The sequence below is a fragment of the Pleurodeles waltl genome, chromosome 8 (genome assembly GCF_031143425.1).
Source record: "Pleurodeles waltl isolate 20211129_DDA chromosome 8, aPleWal1.hap1.20221129, whole genome shotgun sequence".
NCBI lineage: Eukaryota > Metazoa > Chordata > Amphibia > Caudata > Salamandridae > Pleurodeles > Pleurodeles waltl.
In genome coordinates this window covers 1,187,325,620-1,187,342,432 of record NC_090447.1, presented here as the reverse complement: position 1 = coordinate 1,187,342,432, position 16,813 = coordinate 1,187,325,620, and the positions used below count along the sequence as shown (strand labels likewise).

General features: G+C 43.1%; 1 protein-coding gene across 1 annotated transcript in view; it reads right to left on the bottom strand.

Annotated features, from left to right (window-relative positions):
* The window catches only part of VWA8 (von Willebrand factor A domain containing 8), a 1,423,713-nt gene that overhangs the window by 61,068 nt on the left and 1,345,832 nt on the right, over positions 1-16,813 (bottom strand). The window contains exon 42 of the mRNA XM_069205432.1: positions 12,124-12,282. Within this exon, the coding sequence (XP_069061533.1) occupies positions 12,124-12,282 (159 nt within the window). The remainder of the gene's footprint in view (positions 1-12,123; positions 12,283-16,813) is intronic.

Below are 16,813 nucleotides of genomic sequence, written 5' to 3'. Positions count from 1 at the left end.
ATAAATTGTTGTCGATGTTTATCAATATATTCGCCAATACATGAGCATATTAAGTTGGTTCCAGCGATAACTGGTCTTCCTGGAGGAGGGAAGCCTTTCTTTTGTATTTTGGGTATTAGATAGAACGTAGCCATGTTGGGATGTTCTATGTATAAATAATTTTTTGCATCTGCATTGAGAAGGTCACTTGAGTACCAGTTTTCTAACAGAACCTTACTCTCAGCCTGTATGTCTGTTGTGGGGTCATGGTCCAAGTCCTGGTAGCAATTCGTATCCGCAAGTTGGTATGTGGCTTCCTGTATGTAGTCATCCGTGTGAAATACCATCATGTTTCCACCCTTGTCCACTTCCTTAATGATTATATCCTTAAGTTGATGAAGAGATCTTATAGCCACCTGTTCAAAGGAGCGGCATTTTTTGGTATATTTCTTGTATTCTCCGTCCAAATCCAATGAAACAGCTGATTTGAAATGCATCTATACAGGTGCCAGGAGGTACTCAGGGACAAAAAGTTGATTTTGCTTTTATGGTCGTGACTTTTGAAGAGCTAGTGTCAATCCCTAATTAAGAAGCTGTTTTCATAATGGATAGGTTGGTGTTGTTCCCTATTTCAGATAGGTTGGTAAGAACGTCTATGTCCTCAAGATCTTGTCCAGGCATATCTGATATATTGATTACTGACTGGGTGGGAGTTTTTTTTGGTTTGTCTTGAAAGAATGATTTCAGTTTTAGTTTATGTGAATATTTGAAAACACCTTGGTTACCAATCTATCACATTACCAATAGTTCTTTATAGTCTGGCCTTGGGGTCTTGCATGACCATCTTGTAGTATTGTTCATCCCTCAGTAGCTACATACATTGTCTTTCGTAATTGGCTTTTTTAAGTAAGTAATTTGCACAACATCATTAGGTGATATTAGATAAGCTAGTGTAACAGTTGTCACTTTCAATCTCTATTCCCTTTCTATTCTCCTTGTAATGCCAACAGCACTCTGAAAAATATTTTTTTTAACAACCTTAATAGTGTCACTTTATCAACCCAATTAAGACAATGCTGCTCAACACCATTAATAAGGCGATATTACATAGGCTAGTTTAACTGTGTTATTTTAGATCTTTCTCCCCTTTCAATCCTCCTTGTAATGGCAACAGCACTCTGAAAAAGATTCTTCTGAACAAACTTAACAGTGTCACTTTACTAATTGTGTTACCTGAAACTTAGTACATTTAGCAAGGGGTGCCCCTTGAAAGGACCTATAGTCTGTTTTCACTCTTTATTTTTTCATATTTAATATTTCTATTTTTCCTAGTTGATTATTAGTTATTCAGGTTTAACTATTCTCATTTCCTGCTGTTTTTATTATAAGCCTTATTGAAAAAAACTATATTTCTATCCCATTTAGAATGTCACGCAACTGAGTCTGTTACTACCATGGGGTTCTCAACGCGTATCTCGTGGGTGCACATACCTGCTGTCAATTGAAACCCATGCACAAGCGCAACCACTCAGCACAGCTGATCACGCTTGGTTTACGTCCTTAACTACCTGACAATGTTCAGTTACCGGCAAAACCAGAATGGGGTGGACATGTCAGGTACAAGAGAATGGGTTGGATTCTATGCAAGTAAGTGAACAAACCATAGCGTTAGCTATTTTTCCTGCAATACAGATCTTTACCCAACGGACAGTCATGTGAAGGCTTTTTTTGACACTTAAGATCATGGGCAAAATCTATCCCTTGGTTTGGTCTCACTTTACATAATCTATTGTTACAAATATCACAGAGTTATGTGTTTGTGCACCATTATTTCTGAGATTGATGATACTACTCTAATAACTTTTAAAAAAGTTCATGACATATATATATATATCCCCACCACATGACTCTGATCTCTCTCACTATATAACTGTTCTTTTCTATATGCACTAATGGTAATACACATGCAACAGAAGGTAAAAAAGTTTCCCCATTCCATGCTCTCTATCTCTGGGCATGCAGCATGTGTACCTTTCATCAGGACTGTGTTATAGTAACTGATTATGTTCTTTCTATGTGTACCATACGTTACAAATTTGTTTTCTCTATTTTCTAAAGGAATGGCATACTAATTCTTCAAAATATGTAAGTAAATGTACTTACGATTAGCTTAATAGAGTTCCAGAAGGGAGTGTTGTTACTGTGAACACTGGGATCGGAGGTACTAAAAAAAGCCTACCGACCTACATAAGTGAAAGATGGTTGAAACATGTAGACCACGTTTGTGGAATATGAAGGATTGCTAATTCGTCCCTAGCACATTTTTTAACCTTACCCCTTTCCCCGTTTACTTTTATTAAAATGGGACTTCTTAGAGATAGAAGGTAATTTTAACCACTCTGACTGATCCCACCTCATTCTGTAGCCACAGACTATTCCTCCTGGTGGAGGTAATACCAACCTTGATTACCCCATACCCATGTAGGAGGACCGATGATAATGCTAACTGCTACAAGTACATCAGAGGGTATCATATACACCACTGATGGAAACTAGTGAAAGAGGGTTTCCAAAAGATTTTGCCTGAAACTCTGGATTTCTTGTTGGTGAGGGTTCACTCCCCTTTGATTTACTAGAAACACATTTGGGAGGTAAGTGAATCTCTTTATGCTTCTTTCTCCCCTCCAACAGACTCCTGCCTGGATACACTCTGTGACATGCATACACAACATCCTTATCCATCATGCAGAAGAACAAAGTAGCTCATGTAGTTTGAAGAAACAATTGTTGTAGTTGACAATCTCGTCATGTCACTATGGTATTTACCATACTGCCATTGATTACTGTAAGTCTTTCTATAAAGGGTATCTGAAGCTTAGAAACTGTAGCAGAAAGGTCTGGTCTCCTAACCGCTGTACACTGCAGTGTGTATGAAGGGATGTTATACCTTTTGTCATGGTGACAACCTTGTGTCTTGGCACTGAAAGTGGTGTATTGTTCTGCATGCCACCAGGCCACAGAGAATGGTGGTGGGTGCGGTGCTTGTGTGTAATGTGTGATGTGGCACACTTTACCCACAGGAATTGAATGATGGATTCTGGTGATGGGTTATTGCTCCACTGGTCATATATGCATAGTCTTTTTGAGAGTGTGCATGAACATTCAGTATCCCCACTGGCAAAACTGAATGGGTTAGTTAATGAAAGAAAGGGTCCTGGAAATATATAGGATTCACCCTATTTTCTTTTAAAGAACCCCACTGAATGTCCCTTTGTACAGTGTACTCACACCAACAAATTCAGCAGTTAACCTACGCTCCACCACTTTCAATGTTCACCAGCCACTACTGGACCCAAGGAAGAATTAGACATATGATAGCAGGTAGAAGGGAACTATACCACTCTTCAAAGAGACATTAGGAATAAGGAGTTTAAACTTACATAATTGGTTAGAAGGCGATGGTGGGGTTGTAATGGCTTGCTTAGAGGATAACTCATCTCTGATGATCCCAAGTTTAATCAGTAAAAAGTTGACTAAATTATCTACTAAAGCTTGTGCTGTAGTAAAGCTTTTTGCCCTTCAATTGTTTACTGAGAGACAAAAAAAACATTTGGGTGAAAATATTCCCTTTTGGCATTTCGAATATGGCAACTACTATACCTGTGCAGCCAGTTAGCATACGTCTAGCATAGGTTTACTATACTTAATGATGTACACACATTGACAACAAATACATCTTCAGAGTATGAGGATGTAGAGTTAAGAATAGTAAATCTACACTTGCATGCATATACCTAACTTCAGAATATTCCTCAGTCGACAGTTAGGCCATATTTCGGTATTGTAACTTTTTTCTCTCAATATTCTCACATAGAACACTTAATTACATAGATTCTATCGGTAATAGCTGAATGACAATTATGTAGCACTCACGGATATTTGAACCTGTTAATTTTTCCAACTCAAACAATAAGTCTACTCATTGGATCACCAAAGCCAAAAGCTTAAGAAAACTGTGCAGTTAATCAGTTCAAGGATCACCTGGAAAGCAATGGTCTACTGAAGGAGATCCTTGTTTGGATTAGGCACCGCCATGGACTTGAGTCAGAATCTCAGAATGGCCCCTGGCATTGGCAAAGTCAGTGAGTTGGTCCTTTAGACCTTTCAGTGGCATCTGGACCTTTCACCTTTGCCTTCCTGTTGAACCGCCTGCTGACTGCAGGAGCTGGAGGCTTGGCAATAGATTGGTTCAAGTCATTCCTTTTCTGTCAGACTGCATGCAAGAAGTCTGATGCAATCCCTTCTTTCGCCTCTGACTAAACTTATTATCAGAGGTCTTCATTGCTGCTGGGATTTTTCAATGTGCATTCTGAACTACTGGCTCACCTCATCTGATCTGGGGCTTACTTATTTGTGTGTACACTGACGATTATAACTTTTAACTTTTATTCCCACAGTATCCCCATGTGTCTTCCTGGTTTCGAGGTGTACCCCAGTGGTCAGGTCCTCCTCAATTCACCATGATAGAAGAGGCAGAGTGGGGGTGTCAGAGAATTTACAGCAAAGGTTCTGTTAACTTGGAACAGGCTCTCTCCTGATCTCTGCCTAAACTTCAATTACTTTAAAATTTTAATCTCCAGAAAAGATGGCTCTTTTCTCAATTCTACACTGTTTAATTGATCTCCCGATTTTCTCCAGATTTTGCATCCAAGCACCAAGAAACTCTCATTGCCACTGAAGCACTCAACAAGAGTCAATATAACATAACCAGTGCCCTTCTCATAATAGTTTCCTCAGGTGCTGTATAGGTCCCAGGAGCTACCTTATGGGCATGGTATCCCTTAACAAACATTAAGTGCATTTTCTTGGTTAATTCTTTAGGTGACATGTATTTTGGAGGACTAGAAGACCCAGGGGACCAAACAATATGGCTCCAAGTGACCAATGGGAATTTTTGGCATTTCCACTTATGAGTGCTGCATTCCTCCAGGATAAGGTCAAGGGTTGGCACTAACAGGCACGCCTACCACAATGGTAGAATATGTTTGGTAACTGAGATCTTCATGATGGTGACAGAACATTGATAATGTGTGCCTCCACCACTGCAGTGCCCTGGAATTAGATAGAAATGGAGGACCAAATTATGTGGCAACGGTGATTAAATTGTGTCAAATAAAGAAAATTATGTAACACATTCTATGGCTGCATTCATTCAGTAATATTTTCATTTTAATACAGACTATACAGCAGAGTGTAGTTTATTTGGCAAGTGTGGTGAAGAAAATGAGTTACTTACCTGTAACTGCAGTCCTCCAGTATTAATATGTTTCATAGATTCACATTCTTAAACCATTCCCTGTCATTGAATCAAATTGCAGTACCGAAAAGTTTACATATAAGCCAATGTTAAAGTACATTCACTTTCACAGCTTATTCACATCATTAGAAAAGACTTGAAGTCCAGCCAGTCAGGCGGTAGCACCCTTTAGAACCCTCATGACAGAGGCTCCAGTCTCTCGGAATTTCTAGCACAGGGAAGATATATACCGAGAAGACATAAGGAAAGCCTCTATGGGGAGGAGGGTGATTTGCATGTGAATCTATAAAAGATATCAATCAATACTGAGAACTACGGTTACAGGTAAGTAACTCATTTTTTTCTCCAGTATTAGATCTTTCATAGATTCACATGCTTGAATCAGAATAGCAAGCAGTTATTGTAGTTACACATTTTGTAATATAAGTCCCTATAGAGGATCGTGGGTACTATATGTGATAAAATAAACATGTTGTATTCAAATACAATTTATACACAAATATACATATACAAACACAACTAAGTACATAAAGCAACAGAGATTCACCTGATTGGAATAGATGGCATAACCCAGCCTGTCCAACAGCTGCATCAATGCGCTGTGCTGATTCCAGGCAATACTGATGCGTAAATGTGTGGACGCTCTTCCAGGTCGCAGCATGACATATTTGCTCCAGCACCTGCAAACAGGGCAGCCAAAATAAAAACTGCCCTCACAGAATGCGCTCTTGCTTTTGCTGTGAGTGGCTTACCAGCTTTTAAGTGGCAAAACTGGATGGCAGAGTAAATCCACGTTGTAATGGTCGCTTCTGTGACTAGAGCACCCTGTTGAGTTTGTCTATAAGAGACCAACAGTTGATCAGTTCTTCAAATCTGTTTAGTGGGATGCAGGTAGAATTTTAGGCTTATCTTAATGTCAAGTGTATGCACAGACCCTTCTGCTGAAGATGTCAGATTTGGGAAAAAGGTTTGAAGTATGATCGGTTCATTGAGATGAAACTGAGATGAAACCTTGGGAATGAATCTTCGATTAGTCGTAAGAATCACATAATCATCTGTGAAACATAGAAAGGGTTCCTGCGTTGTGAAAGCCTGTATCTCACCCACTCCTCTAGCTAAAGTGAGCACCAACAGCAGAGTTACTTTCCATGTGAGAAATCTGAGGTCTGCTTTGTGAATAGGTTTGAATGGAGCTTTGATAAGTTGGGAAAGAACTACATTTAGATGCCTTTCAGGGGGAGGAGCTAGTACTGCAGAGAAGACCCTGAACAATCCCTTCATGAATTGTTTGATGATTCTTGTGGAACACAGATAAAGAAAGGGTGAACAGCGTCTGTATCTTGATAGTGCAGCAAGATGTACCTCGACAGATGCATGCAGAAATCCTGAGTGAGCGAACAAGAGGAGATAGGGTAGAATCTGCTCTGGTGATGCCTGTAAAGGATGCAGGTTGGATTGCTGACACCATAAGCAGAACTGTTTCCATTTTAGTTTGTATGTTTTGGTTGTGGCTTCCGCTCATGCTTTTGAGAGGCTATCCCTGCAGTCCTGAGGAATGTTCAGATCTCAGAACAAATGAAGTTCAGGAGCCCTGCGTATAAGTGGAGAGAATTTTAGTCCAGGTGTAGGACCTGGCCCTGATTCATCATCAATAGGGTTGTCAGCAGGCAAATGGGACTGGACTCCAACAGTAGGAGAAGTTACGTGAACCAATATTGTTTGGGCCACCTGATGGCAATCAGGATGAGGCAACAGTGTTTCACTTTCATCTTGATGAGAACCTTCAGTATGAGAGGGACAGGGGAAAAGCGTATGCATAGTTCCCTGACTATATGATCAAAAAGGCATTCCCCCATGACCCTGGGAGCGGGTACCAACTGGCGTAGAACTGGTAGCAGCTGTCCTCGCTTGTCGCTAAGAGAGCCAATGCTAGTTTTCCCCAACACCAGAAAATTCTGCCTACCTTTGACTGATCCAGTTCCTACTCGAGGCAACTGTCCTTGGTTCTACTGAGTGTGTCTGCCAAGATGTTGTTTGTTCCATATATGAGCTCTGCACTCAGAGTGATCTTGTGAGTTATCAGCCAGCTCCAGAAGACTTGAGCTTCATGAGAGAGAGTCAGAGATCTTGTACCCCCTCACTTGTTGACGTACTGCATGCTGGTCGTACTGTCTGTGCACACCAGTACCGAAGATCCTGCTATTCGTGGTAGGAAAGCTTGGAGGGTGAGAAAGATGGCCTTGAGCTCCAGGCGATAGATATGCATGATCTTCTGGAGAGTAGACCACTTCCCTTGAATGTGCAGGTCCTGCAGATGGCCACCGAGCCCTCGAGGAAGGCATCCTTAGTTATGACTAAGTTGGGTATTAGAGACAAAAACGTGAGGCCCTTCGAGAGATACAAGACCACTACATCAGTGTTTCCTCCATTCTTAGGGTGATGCTTATCAGGCCCTCAAATTACCATTCTGTCCGGATCCACTGTCTTTGCAGCTCCTCTTGAAATGGTCTCATTTTCAGTCATGCGAGAGGGACTAGATTGATTGCGAGGGACATCATGCCCAGTAGTGACTTGTACACACGCACTGACACTGACTTTTTTTCTGGAGAGTTTGATAGCCAGATCGTTTAGCCTTTGTTGTCTGTCTGGGAGAGAAAGGCTTTGCTTTGATTGTATCCAGGGAGGAGCCTAGAAACATTATCCTTTGTGTTGGAATAGATGATGACTTCTGGTGATTCACTGCCCTCGACAGAAGCAACCCACCCAAAGTCGAGACACCAACTGTAAACAGTGACCTCAAAAAGATGGGGAAGGGTTGGACATTGGAAAAAAAAAAACACGTTCCTAAATCATTTACCAAATTACTGTTTAAGATTTGATGAATCATATTAAGGATTTGTGAGGGAATATAGTCAAGGCGTGAAACAAAAACAACAGAGACTTTTAAAAGAGTATCGATTTCCAAATCCATTTCGAGAATGCAACTGATAAACTGTCTAGTATGTGCCCAAAGATATTTCTGGACAAAAGGTTAATGTGGTTTCAGATTAAGGAGGGTGGGTGTCTCCATGCATTGACAGTTTGTGGCTTAGAAATATGGTTTCTACAGGTCTTGGGTTCGAAACCCTTCAAGGCGGACGTAGGAAAGTTACTATTTTTGCCTGTTGTCAGTGTGCTTAGACTGTTTTCACTGGGATCCTGCTAACCAGGACCCCAGTGATTGTGCTTTCTTCTCTAAACATGGTTGCCTTGGTACCCTTTACACCCCACAGTTGGTATACTGGTGTACCCCTGTAAGTCCCTAGTATATGGTACTTAGGTAGCCAGGGGCATTGGTACACCAGGGGTCCCCCATGCGCTGCAGCATCTATCATGCCACCCATGGGAGCCCATGCAAACTCTGTCTGCAGGCCTGCCATTTGGAGCCGGCATGAAAAGGAGCTTGCACCCTTTCACTGCTGGTCACTACACCGGGTCACTCTAAGTCACCCCTATGGTAGGCCCTTCCAGCCCTAACAGCAGGGTGCAGGTCCCTGTGTGTGTGGGCACCTATGCATGAGAAGAGGTGCCCCTACAAACGTCAGTTCCAATTCCCTGGACTTTGTAACCTAGGCATGTTTGGTATCTAACATGTTTGGATTATCCTCCAATACTGATGCCAGTATTGGTGGCATGATTCCATGCACTCTGGGGACTCCTCAGAAGACCCCCCAGTATTGCTCCTACCGGTCTTCAAGGGTCTGCTAGCAGCCCACACTGCTTCAGGCTCTCAGACAGAGTTCTGCCCTCCTGCTGCTTGACCAGCTCAAGCAGGGGAAGGCAAAACGAAGGATTTCCTGTGGGGGAGGGGTGTAACCTCATCTCCCTTGGAAATAGGTGTTACAAGGCTGGGGAGGGGTAGCCTCCCCAAGCCTCTGGCTTGCTTTGCTTTGAAGGGCACATTTGGTACCCTCCTTGCATAATCCAGTTGCACCAGTCCATGGACCCCTGGTCCTTGCTTTGGCATGAAACTACACAAAAGAAAGGGGAGTGACCACTCTCCTATCCATCACCACCCCAGGGGTGGTGCCCAGAGCTCCTCCAGGTGGCCACTTGATTCTGCCATCTTGAAGCCAAGACAGGCTGAGGCCCCTGGAAGCATCCGAGTGGTCAGGTTAGGGAGGTGACGTCAGTGACCCCCTCTGATAGGTGGTCACCTTCCAAAGTGACCAAGCCCCTTTGTGGGCTATTTAGGTACTCTCTTGTGGGTGGGTCCCCAGATTCAGCATGCAAGACTCCACCAGGACTCCTCTGCAATGGCCTTTTCTGCTCCTTGCCACCGGAACCATGCTGGACTTCACAGGAACCGAACAAGACTGCAACACCGAGATGGCCTCGCCCTACAACATTATTTCCACTGCTCCTGTCAGCACTTTGTAACATTTCCACGGCTGTGCATCCTCTGGGGTCAGCAAGACTTCAGCTGCACCAAAGAAGGAATCTCCTTTGGAGTGAAGGAGTCACTCGCCTGCATCCGTAGGCAACTAAAGCAACAACGCCCAGACGCAGAGATCTTCTGTTCTCTGGACTTGCAGAGAGTCTCAAACACAGGTGGTGGTTCTGAGGGGTCCCCTAGGTCCTCTTTGCCTTTTGTCTAACTTGGGAAACTGTGAGCCCTTGCCTCTTCCTCTAGGATAGAATCTCTGTGCACTGAGACTGTTGCAGCATCCCTGCTCCGAGGGATCTTCAGGCTCCAAGTAGCCCCGGCCTCCAGTACTCTACCTCTGCAAGGACAGTCTCCTCTCTGCTGCTCCAGTGACGTGGGACTCCTTTTCAGGTGTGCTGCTTGGCCCTCACTGTGGCTTAGTGTCTGCTACCAGTGGGTTGCTCGTGGGGGCTCTGACTGCTTCTGCTGGCTCTTCGGTCTTCTGAGGGTCAGCCCGGACTCCCCTCCAGAGGTCGAGTCATCAGAACTTTGCTGGTCCTCTCCAGCCCTGCAAATCTTCTTCAGCTCCAACTTGCATTTGCTTGTTGGTGATCCTCCTATCCACTGACCCATCTGCAATCTGGAGACCATTGAGGGACAGCTCCTGGGTGACTTCAGGGACTTCTCTGCAATTCCTGAACTCTGCAGCTGGTCTTCATCCGCCACAGTTATCTCGGATCTTCACCCACAGAAGGGTGGGCATTGCCTCCTGCCCCATCTAGACACTCCTGCATGAACTGGATTCTATACCCTTCTTCCACAGGTCTTTCATCCAGAATCCACCATTGGGTTCCACTGGTCCGTTCCTGTTCTTGCATTGTTCCAATCCTAAGTCCCCATGTTAGCCTATGGGATGACCAGGGAACTTACCTCTGCTCTCCTGGTCGCTCTTCTAGATACTCACCTCTTGGGGTTCCATACTATCCCAACCCTTGGATAACTACTCCATATCCTCTGTTGGGGACCCGAACTCACATTCCACTATTTTAGTATGTGGTTTTTCCCCCCTATAGGGCCTTGCTATTTCTAATGTTTTAATGCTGATTCTTAGTACTTATTTGTATATATTTTGTGTGTACTTACCTCCAGAAAGGGGGTGGGGGTGCCCGTAGTATTCTAGTTCAGTGTTTCTATAATAAAGTGCCTTTACTTTTCCAACACTGTGTGGTTCCTTTCAAGTGTGATAAGTTACTGTGTGACTACTGTGGTATTTCAAGTGCTTTACACTCCACCTAGATAAGTCCTGTCTGCTCACCACAGCTATCACTGTAGAGCCCTGGCTCCTAGACACTGTTACACTTACTAATAAGGGTTGCCTGGACCTGGTATAAGGTGCCAACACCATAGGTGTCCACCACACACCAGGCCAGCCTCCTACAGATGCCTTAGTTTTTCATTCTTACAAGGTCGATAAACGTATACAGTGGGTAATAATGACGTGTTATTTACAGCGTCTGAAAATACAAAAGTGCGAACAACGTCCTATGTAAAAAGAAGATATTATATGATTATATCTGGCATGCCTCATTCAGTACTATCTAAAGGAGTCCATATTCCTCAGCTGTTGATTAAAATTTAGATGTAGCTCCAGGGGAGGTCAGGGAACATTACATTCTGCTAAAAAATAATGGTAGATTTATGCATTTCACTTAATATGGCTTTAGATAACCCTGCCTTTGGTGCCAAATCTGGAAACCTGAAGGGATTTCACTATTGTGGTCCCTGTCCTGTCACTTCCAAGTTGAAAACATGGCACGGGTGGGGAGCTCCTCTGTGACACACTGGCTAAACCAAAGGGGCTGGGAATCAACAATTACATGAAAACATGAGCGACTGGAGAAAGATGTGCAGTGGTGGAGAGTTACAGGCCAAATCTGTGGTGTGGCAAAAACAAAGTGGAAGATGTTGCGTCAGCCCAGACAAGGCCACGCCACCTTCTAACTTTAACTACGCGCTTTTTGTTTGTTCAGAAGAGGTAGTGCCACATTTTTCAAAGGTTAGTGCCAGGACATATTGAAGTAATCTCTCCATCACACTACCGCAGTTTAGCATCCAGATGTAAACCAACACAGCTTCAGTGAATTCGCTCAAAGCCCTGCTTTACAGCAGGCGATTTAGTGGAAAGTCTGACATGAGTTTTTGTCAAAAATGCTACGAATGAAAAATTAATGCGTTGCAGCTTCACTGTTTTCAAGCTGCGTTTAACAGACTGGATTAGATCTTCTCTGTCTCATATTACGGGAGAATGATGAATACCGCTGCTTGGCTACACAATATTATGTGCCCACGTCTTCCCCATGAGGTCTCTGGAAGTTCTCATCCCTTGAAGCCGCCTCGCCCTCAGCCAGTCAATCAGCGTTACCTTAAACTTGTGCTCGTAGCTCTCGAAGGCCTCCATGACCATGCAGACGGCCTCCATGGAGCGCTCCAGCCGGCCGTCCACGCCGTTGAAGCGGTACATGCTGCCAGAGACATCCACCACAAGGCGCAAGCGCTTCGGCTTCTGCTGGGGACTCCCGAGCTGAGGGTGAACATTGACAAAACGAGGTTTTAGTGCAAAGTTCAATAAATAATACAGGTGTGAACACAAGGGCTCATTTACAAAGTTTTTCTACATGCAGTTGCCTTACTCCGTTTCCTTGCCTGATTCACAAAGCTATCTTCCATGAGCAAGCATGAGAATCGGGAGCAAGCCATCCCTGAATATAGAGTAATCTAGGATTACTCGGAGAAAAAGCTTTGTAAATCATAAATAATGTGAATAAATATACATACTTTGCAAGATGAAGAATTACTATACCATACATTTGTGTCTTTTTATTACATCATCCCGTCAGGACTGTGTTCAAATGATTTTATTTCTAAAACCTCACTCCCGCAACGCAACAGGGAAATAAATATTGCTTCCCTGTATGAAAATGAAATATATGTACCCAGAGTGATAGAGTATTGTCTTCATTCCCATTAATTCATAGCAATAGACCAGTTCAATTAAAGATAGCTTGGAAATTGTAGCGCAGTTAACAAAAAAGACAGATTAGGCTAATTGCCAGTGCTTGTTTGTGCAGTAAAGATGCAATTTAATTTGGCTACCAGTTTGATTTACAATGTGGAGGCTATGCTGAATCTTGAAGTGGTAGAGCAACAATGAACAAGTTACTTAACTTTTGTAATGCTCTTTTTGTTGATAGTCTATCTAACTGCATATTCCTCACCTTAGACTATCTGCCAGGTGCCAAACTGGATCCAGAGAATTCTGCAGCAGTACTCCGATGAGTCGCTAGTTGGCACTGTGTGACGCCGCGCTGGCTCCGTACTGCCCTAGTAGTGACAGAGTGAAGCTTCATATAATCACCGAGCCTTTGTTCTGATTTCAGTTTCTTGACTTTTCCCTTTCAGAACCCCTTAGATGTAAAGCGTGAATAATTTTAAGTGATAGTGCCCTGATTACTATCTTGGGGCCTTTTCAGATGTTACATAGAGGCCACTCCACAGAGTGGGGAGGTGGGAGGGCAGTGAGGAATCTGTGGCCCAATAGAGTATCCATCACAAAGAGTTCCACTAAAGGTAACTAGTTCTTCTGATGCATACTTTTAACCACAAATTCCTCACTGAGACTGAATACCAAAGCAGTACCTCCACAAGATGGCTTCTTAACCACTGCATAGCATATCTTAATACAGAGTACTAACCACCTGAACAGGGTCCTCTTATGACTGCCTCCTTTTCTTCACCCCAGGGAACCCCATGAAAAGCTGATTGTCCACCCAATGATCTTTAGTTCGCAATGTAAAAGCTGTTATGGTGTCCAGCCGATTAAGTCTCAACTCTGTTTTAGAGAGGTGAAGAGAGGTGAAAAATGCTGGTAAAATGATAGAAGGGAGTCACAACGTTAGGCAAAAAGGCAACCCAAGTCCTCAGAACCAATTTGTGTGGGAAAAGGGTGGTGTAAGCCAGTTGTATTGTTGTATTGATAGTGCCTAAAGGTCAATCGTGTGATCAGCTGAGGCGATCGCAGTGAGGAAGACAGTCGTAGTCAGAAGACACAATAAGCTGTTGTGCGTCAGCTCAAAGGGAGTACACATGAGAAACATCAAGACCAAGTTAAGGTTCCAGTGTGGCATTACAAAAGGATTGGGAAGGAACATGCTAAACTTTTAATAAACCGCATCACAACAGGTAATTTAAACAAAAACAGTTGGTCTGGCAAACATAAAACAGTCAAAACAGATGACAAATAACCTTTAATAGTGCCTACTGCAGGGCTTTGCTGGGTCAAAGATGATACAAACAATCTGATACTATGGATTGTAAAGAGCCTGTCCTGTGGATTCCACATCAGGCCACAAATTTGTCCTAGCACCTGGCATAAATGAGCTTCGTGGGAGGGCGGTTGGTGGCAGGGATAAGTTCTACCACTTCAGATAGCACCTCAACACAGTCAACTGTCAGCTGTTGCCACTCAATTTCAACGCAAGGAGGTGTTGATTGTGCAAAAAGGACACTGTACTGCTGCGACAGAAGACAGTCCTGAAGCAGTAGCCTGATCGGATGGCAGATGCTCACGCCCAGAAGTTCCAGGTACCACACTCTCCTGGCCAAATCTAGAGCCATTAGCATTATTTGAGCCCGGTCGTTCCTGATCTTCTTCAGAACTCGTTAGCGGAGAAACAGGCATGGCAAAGCGCACAGGACTCCTGTGTTCCATTCCAGCTGGAACGCATCTCCTAGCCTGTGTTGCTGTGGAAATTCCAATGTGTAAAATGGCTGACACTGCGTGTTCTCAACAGAGACAAAAAGATCTAGTGAAGGGTTATCCCCACTACGGAGGTGGCCATGTGCAACCTTGCAATGTAGATACTATTCATGATATGCTGGTGCTGCCGCCTGAGGGGGTCTTCCCTGGCATTCAAGTATCCTAACAGGTGATTCACAATCAGGGAAATGTCCTGACGCTCCAGCCAACAATAAAGCCACAAAGCCTCGTGGCATAGGACATATGGCCCCACTCTGCACTGCTTGCTGCAGTACCACATGAATTTGGTGATGTCTGAGAGAACCTGCACCAACCTGTTCTTGTTGGACAAAAGGAAAGCCTCCAATACCATGGATAAATTGCTACCTTAGCCTGTATAAACCCTAGTGGCCGATCAATAAAAGTATATATTGGATGAAGTGGTCTCACCCACTTAATATGGCATGCTTCATCATTGACCATCTCATCCCACCCTGGCAAGTCGGTACTAGAAGGGCAGACTCAACCTTAACAATGTTTAAGGCAGTTATACAGATGTATTGATGTTCTGGGGCACTCATAATAACTAGGTATTGTCAAAAACACTTGATATCACATTACAAGGTGAGCAATAAAAGTCTGCTTTCAGCCATGAACTACCGCAGCCACGGCCCTCACAACGTTATACTTGGTCGACAAACTGGCATGTATGGTATGGATACTTGTGAGGATTCATTTATTTGGTGAGGTATACGTTGGCCTCCTGGTGTGATTTTGGAAGCAATCTATGTTCACCTCTTATCATGATATCAAGTGTTTTTGGGGGCTTCCAGTGATTACTGGTGCCCCTATTGTTCAATTGCTTGACTTACCGGGCATTTGGGTGGCAGCGAGCAGAGGCTACAGAATAACTTTTAGGTTTCACCATACGTGTCATAGTGGAATGGTATAGTTACTCCAACCTGACAATGAACTGGCAATAAAACGGAAATAGCCTTGAAAAAGTCTTGTAGAAGAAACATGTGTTGGCTGCCTTTTGAAGATGTGTTGTAGGTTGTACAAAGATTTGAAGAAGAATTAAGGCAAGAATATTTAGAAATAAAAACATTTTCTGATCTTTACTGCTGACGTATCATGGTCTGATAAGAAATGTAAATGTATTAGGGTTAGCCTTAGTTGTAGATGTCTGCACCACCAAACTTTCAGGAGAGCGGTGGGTCACCCGTGGCCCTGCTATCTGGTGGTTGTCGGGTGTTTGGGGGGCTAAGAATAGATTTGAAAATGGACAAATTTGTGAGGAATTATTAACATTGTGCCAATGCGGATAAATTCTATGTATTATTCAGATTACCTTTAAGCTATAGTGAAATTCCAACTAATGTGAGATGTTTTAGCTGATGATATTCTTGGTCCAGTTTTAAATGATAAGGGGGAATGCAACAATATCATTGTACTTTTAGACACTTAATACAAATGGCCTGAATTAGAAGTGTGTGAAAAAACTAATGCAGTATCCATAGTTTCCTTCCTTGAAAAGACGTTCTGGAGGGAAGAGACTCCAAAGCTGCTTTTATTCGACAATAGTCCACAATTCACAGCAGAGAAATTAACCAATTTCCTTTTAAGAAATGGTATTAAGGGAAAGAAAACACCTCTGTACCAACCTGCGGGGAATGGCCTTTTGGAGATATTCAACAGGGTGGTCATTGGCAGTATCCAAGTTTCATCAATGCTGGCAAGAACTGGGAAAATGAGCTGTGTAAACTCATCTGGGCATATAGAACAACACCCACAATAACTGGGTATAGTCCTTTTAAAATCCTAAAGGGACATGAACCATTCACTAAAGACAACTGGGCTTTGATGTCTCAAGAATATCAGAGTAAGCGGTCACCTGGAATTGTTAGAGCCAATGTAGAAGAAGCACATCAAATCTATAAAATCCATTACGATATAAAAACAGCATTAAGGAAATTGCTCTAAAGGAAGGTGACTGTGTGTGTGTGTTAAGTTGGACAAAAGAGCAAAGAAAGGATACAGTAAATTCTCTGACCCATTCATAGAGAATAAAATTTATTCGTGTTCAGCCAAGCTAAGCAATGGGAAGGTTTGGCATTTCAGCAATCTTTCAAGATGCAATAAAATTATGTCCCGAAGTTGTGGGAGGAAGGGAGGAATGGGTGGGCTCTAGGAGTGCCAAATCATGGTTATGGTAAGAGAAGAAGGTGGAACATCCTGGTAATGCGACTTCACCTAATCCACCCATAAATGTGGAAAATGTAACTCCACTGATTAACATGGGTGTTTCTTCTAGTGG